The 4,710-nt window shown below is 45.6% G+C and overlaps 1 protein-coding gene across 1 annotated transcript; it reads left to right on the top strand.

Annotated features, from left to right (window-relative positions):
• Window positions 1-1,181: 1,181 nt before the first annotated feature.
• On the top strand, window positions 1,182-4,506 carry PtA15_3A511 (uncharacterized protein; the record flags this gene model as incomplete). The annotated part of the gene is made up of 14 exons (XM_053167488.1): window positions 1,182-1,206; window positions 1,289-1,431; window positions 1,545-1,682; window positions 1,754-1,926; window positions 2,009-2,102; window positions 2,200-2,334; window positions 2,403-2,604; window positions 2,674-2,921; window positions 2,994-3,348; window positions 3,434-3,548; window positions 3,650-3,806; window positions 3,904-4,045; window positions 4,107-4,380; window positions 4,500-4,506. 14 exons carry the CDS (start codon window positions 1,182-1,184, stop codon window positions 4,504-4,506), a joined length of 2,208 nt encoding a protein of 735 aa, XP_053018699.1.
• Between the last annotated feature and the right edge of the window lie 204 nt (window positions 4,507-4,710).

The raw sequence follows: 4,710 nt of genomic DNA on the forward strand, positions 1-4,710 counted from the left end.
AGGAGAGGCTTATGACTAAAGTCACATTCTTTGCCTGAGGCTGACGGGCTTTTATGCAGAAAATCAAAACTTTTGTATTTACATCCATATTTCCTCTATCTCTCAAATTTCAATTTAAATCCCCATGTAGCAGGTTGTAGCCCCCAATCTGAGCTGTGTTGTACATATTTTTCCTAATTAAATCCCTCAAAAACTGGCCACTCATCCAAAGGTCAAGGTCAGACACACTCTCACAGGTTTTTTCAGTATTAAATTGAGAATGGCAGGTCTCTTGAATGCATAGGCTGGAGTCCCACAGGGTTTTGACATATGACATCTAACCTTATTTCCATGAATTTAGGCCAGACTGACTATCTGGCTTACATCAGGCTGGATAGGCTCTCAGATGGAATTTTCACATCAATTTATTTTTCAGGGGATGTTGATAGGTGTTGGTTTGAATAGATGAGATTATGTAGAAATGAAAGAGGATCCTAATGGTACCGGAGGCTGTGAAGAAATCAGAGGGATACGTGGTGATATGTGGGTTAGAAGGCATTTTTTAACATTTGGCTGGGCAGCCTCAAGCCAAATGTTGGACATTAGGAACAAGCTAGCTTAACAAAGCCACTCAAATGGATGTCCGGGGGGCCCACGCGGAGATCTCTCCGTTAGAGAGGCTTACTTGCTATCCCTCAATTTTGGAAGGAGCAGAAGGGATATTCAATGCAAAAAGTGAAAATACAGCCCTATAAATTGTAATAAAAAAAATACAAGAAAACTGAATAAACAGGATTGTAGCCTTGATAAATGCGCAAATTTTGACACCTGTTCCAGCCTCTCAATCCAAAGACTGAAATCACTACTCCTAGTGGCAAAAGTGTCCAGGAATCTAGGTCAAGGCAGCAAAACAAAATTCCAAACCATGTCTTTAGTTTGGAAGATCCATGTGTGGATCCGCATTTGGCCAGAGGGAAGCACAGTGGTGATCTTCTTATGTACATAGTCGGGTGGTACCTTTTCTTCCTTCCCCGGGGTTTTTACAGGAGGTTGTGTAAGTTCGGGTGCTCGCACCCCGCGAGCACCGGAGGGACTTGTGCTGGCGGGAGGGTGCTCGCGGGGTTGCGTTAAGTTCGCAAGTATGCAATACAGATAGGACGGATAATGGGAATACTTTGCAGACCCTGGTTCAAGGCCCAAACATGGGAGAAGGGAGCACGCAAAACGGTAAGCCGACTGTCGGGTTTTTTACTCAAGAAACGATTGTTTTACATACTGAATGAAAATCGTTACTATCGTCTTGACCCAGATACTCGAGGAGGTTTCATGCCAGTAGAGTCGGCAGAAGAAGGCTTGTTCACTAATGGAGCCTCGAAACCCCGCCCAGATCTGACACCAAGGCCCATTGTTGCGCTTGAGGAATCCGTTGTCAATCGAATTGCGGCTGGCGAGGTAGGGAGCTTTCGTTTCTCTGTCTCAAATTGAAAGCGACATCGATTGCGTTACTTCAGCTGTGGTCAGCATGTATCGCTGAGGGCATGCTATCCTTCTTTTAATTCTGTCAGATTATTATTAGGCCCGCCAATGCTATCAAAGAATTGCTCGAAAACTGTATCGACGCTGGGGCGACCAGTGTAAAAATCAATGTCAAGGATGGCGGTGCAAAGATGCTGCAGATTCAAGACAACGGGTCTGGCATCAGAGCGAGTCCAGGTGTTTTTCATGAGACTAATTTCCACTTCAACTTGCTGATTTAGTTTTGCCCATTCCACAGAAAGTCGACTTGGCCATTCTTTGCGAAAGGTTCACGACCTCCAAGATTCGCAAGTTCGATGACTTGAGCTCCCTGCGTACTTACGGATTTCGAGGCGAGGCCTTAGCTTCAATCTCACATATTGCTCATCTCACAATCGCAACGAAAACGCGTTCGGAAGGAGTAGGTTGGAAGTGAGTAGCTGGGTATCAACATCTACTCGACACTGGTCACCTAGCTCAATTCAACCACAAACCCATCTTCAATTTCACCCAGGGCCCAATACTCCGATGGAAAGCTCGTGCCATTGAAAGCCGGCGGATCACCAGCCCCACAACCTTGTGCGGGAAACGATGGTACTGTGATCACGGTCTGCACATCTTCTTCGCACAATTCATAGTCGCACGTGACAATCAAAACCGAAGTTGGTGCAACCCGGGTTCTTATTCTGATGAATTGCCATTCAGGTTGAAGATATGTTCTACAATGTACCTCAACGCAGAAAAGCATTACAAAGTGCATCAGATGAATACCGGAAAATTCTGGATGTAGTGACTAGGTATGCCATACACAACCAGGGTGTTGCTATTTCTTGCAAAAAAGTATTTCCTCCTACTGCTTCTCTGGTCAATTGCTATAATATTGACACGACATTCTTTGAATCCCATAGGCTGGCTCTGCTTCCCCCGACGTCAACACTACAGCAAGTGCTACCATCCTGGAAACGATCGGTCGACTATTTTCCGAAACTCTCAAGAAAGAGTTGATGCATCTGGAATTTACAGACAAGAAGCTTGGCTTTAAGGTGGTTGGTTATTTCTCGACTGCGAATTACAATGCGAAAAAAGCAACTACGATGATATTTATCAACAGTGAGTCCCGAGTATTGCCGTGCTGCCTCACCCCAAGGAGCATAACAATGCTAACTTGCTTTGCTGCAGACCGTCTGGTAGACTGTAGTCCATTGCGAAAGTCGCTTGAAATTACGTATCTATCAATCCTCCCAAAAGGCAGTTTCCCTTTTATATACATCTCCTTGGAAATTGCGCCCGATCGAGTAGATCCCAATGTCCACCCTAACAAGAAGGAAGTCCATTTTCTGGATCAGGATGAAATCGTTGAAAGAATCTGTGACAAACTGAACGTTTTCCTAGCCGGATCAAACTCCAGTCGATCCTACCACGTTCAGGTAAGGCCTTCTCTTTCAGACTTCAGGACATCGGACTACAATTGATTAATGTTTCTGTTATATTCACAAAAGACGCTCTTACCCATGGCTACTGCCGATCCGAATAATTCACAAGCTGATCCTAGTCAACCCAAGACTTGCAAGTCCACGAAAACGTTACCTCAAAAGATGGTTCGCACCGATCATCGTAGCCGAACACTTCACTCAATGTTACGCCGGGCTACTGGCGCGAGTGGGGATGATTTGACTCCGGGAGACTCCAATCCGAACGAGGACCAACTCGGTTCACAGACCCCTGCACTCACTAGTAACTCCAGCTCTCAAGCTCCCCAGCCCACAAGTCATACGGTTAAAATCGAAGAGAGTGTCTGTCTTCTCAAAAGCGTGCAGGATCTAAGACAGGAGATCAAGTCGAAGAGTGACAATGGTTTGCAGGTTTATGTCCTTCTGCGAACAATCATGATGATGGACTTGAATGCTGATGTCAGGGATTTGATTGTCTTGCTTTGTAGATCTAGAAAATTTGATTAGGCATCACACTTTCGTCGGCGTTGTCGATACTCAGAAAGGTTATTCATGTATCCAACACGAGACTCGCCTTTATCTCATCTACCACTTTTCTCTCTGGTGAGTCCAGCGATCGCCAAGTGACTTCTTTTGCATGCTCGCCTTAGCTCCTGTTTACATGAATTGAACTTGTCCAACGGTCGATGGCGGAAACTATGAAGCGAGGAGTTATTTTATCAATTAGGTGTCCGACAATTCGGATCATTCGACCGGATCCAACTCAAGCCGACTGTGCCTGTGAAAACATTGGTCACATTGGCTGTTGAAAGTGAACCAAGCGAGTACCTTGATAAGATTGGCAGGACTCGCGCCGTACAAGTAAGTGAGCATCTGTGAGAGCCGGGTCTCATTCCCCGAAAATTGTCTTCTTACCGCTGAAACACCACTGCTGAATACGAACTCTTCGAGTCTATAGAAAATATGCGAAATGCTGTATTCCAAAGCAGAAATGTTGGACGAATATTTCTCGTTCCAGATTGATTGTGCCAGTGGCAATCTGGTTACTCTTCCGGTCATCTTGCCTGAACATGTACCGAATATGGAGAAGTTGCCATTGTGTATGTCAAACCAGTTCATCAGCTGAGTTGCACAGTCCGCCTGACAGTCGCGCGACCTTAGTCCTTGTTCGGGCCGCCGTGGAATGCGACTGGACGGATGAATTGAGCTGTTTCTCGAGCTTCTTGCGCGAGTTGGCGTTTTTTTACACGCCTAGTGGGTTACCTTTGGGATCGATGAGCGAGGCGCAGATTGAGAGCATTGATGAGGACGAAAAGGAGCAACTCAAACAGGTACTCTTTCCCGCCATGAAGAGGTACCTTGCGCCACCGTCCGATCTCAGAGACGACTTGAAGCAAGTTACTTCCCTGCCTGAACTGTACAAGGTCTTTGAAAGGTCGGTGATCATATGTGTCGCTTCCTTTACCTCTGCACTGACTTTCTCTCGCATTCAAACTTGCTAAGCTCTCCAAATAACTGACAATTCATGATTCCCTCTCTCAAATGAATTCGCAGGTGCTGATCAACTCGCGTCTTTGTAAACAAATATCATAATTGACATCATCCTAGTTGAAGCGCCAGTCTGGTCCATATTTTTGACAACTCGGGGCTTTTGCATTGTTTTTATATAAAAAAAAGGATTGAATCCCTCCTCCAAAGAGACCAGATCAGGCAAATCCTCCCGCCGTAGTAGCCCAAGCACACCTTGGTTGCACCTGTGGTGCAT

This window comes from Puccinia triticina, chromosome 3A, assembly GCF_026914185.1.
Source record: "Puccinia triticina chromosome 3A, complete sequence".
Taxonomy (NCBI): domain Eukaryota; kingdom Fungi; phylum Basidiomycota; class Pucciniomycetes; order Pucciniales; family Pucciniaceae; genus Puccinia; species Puccinia triticina.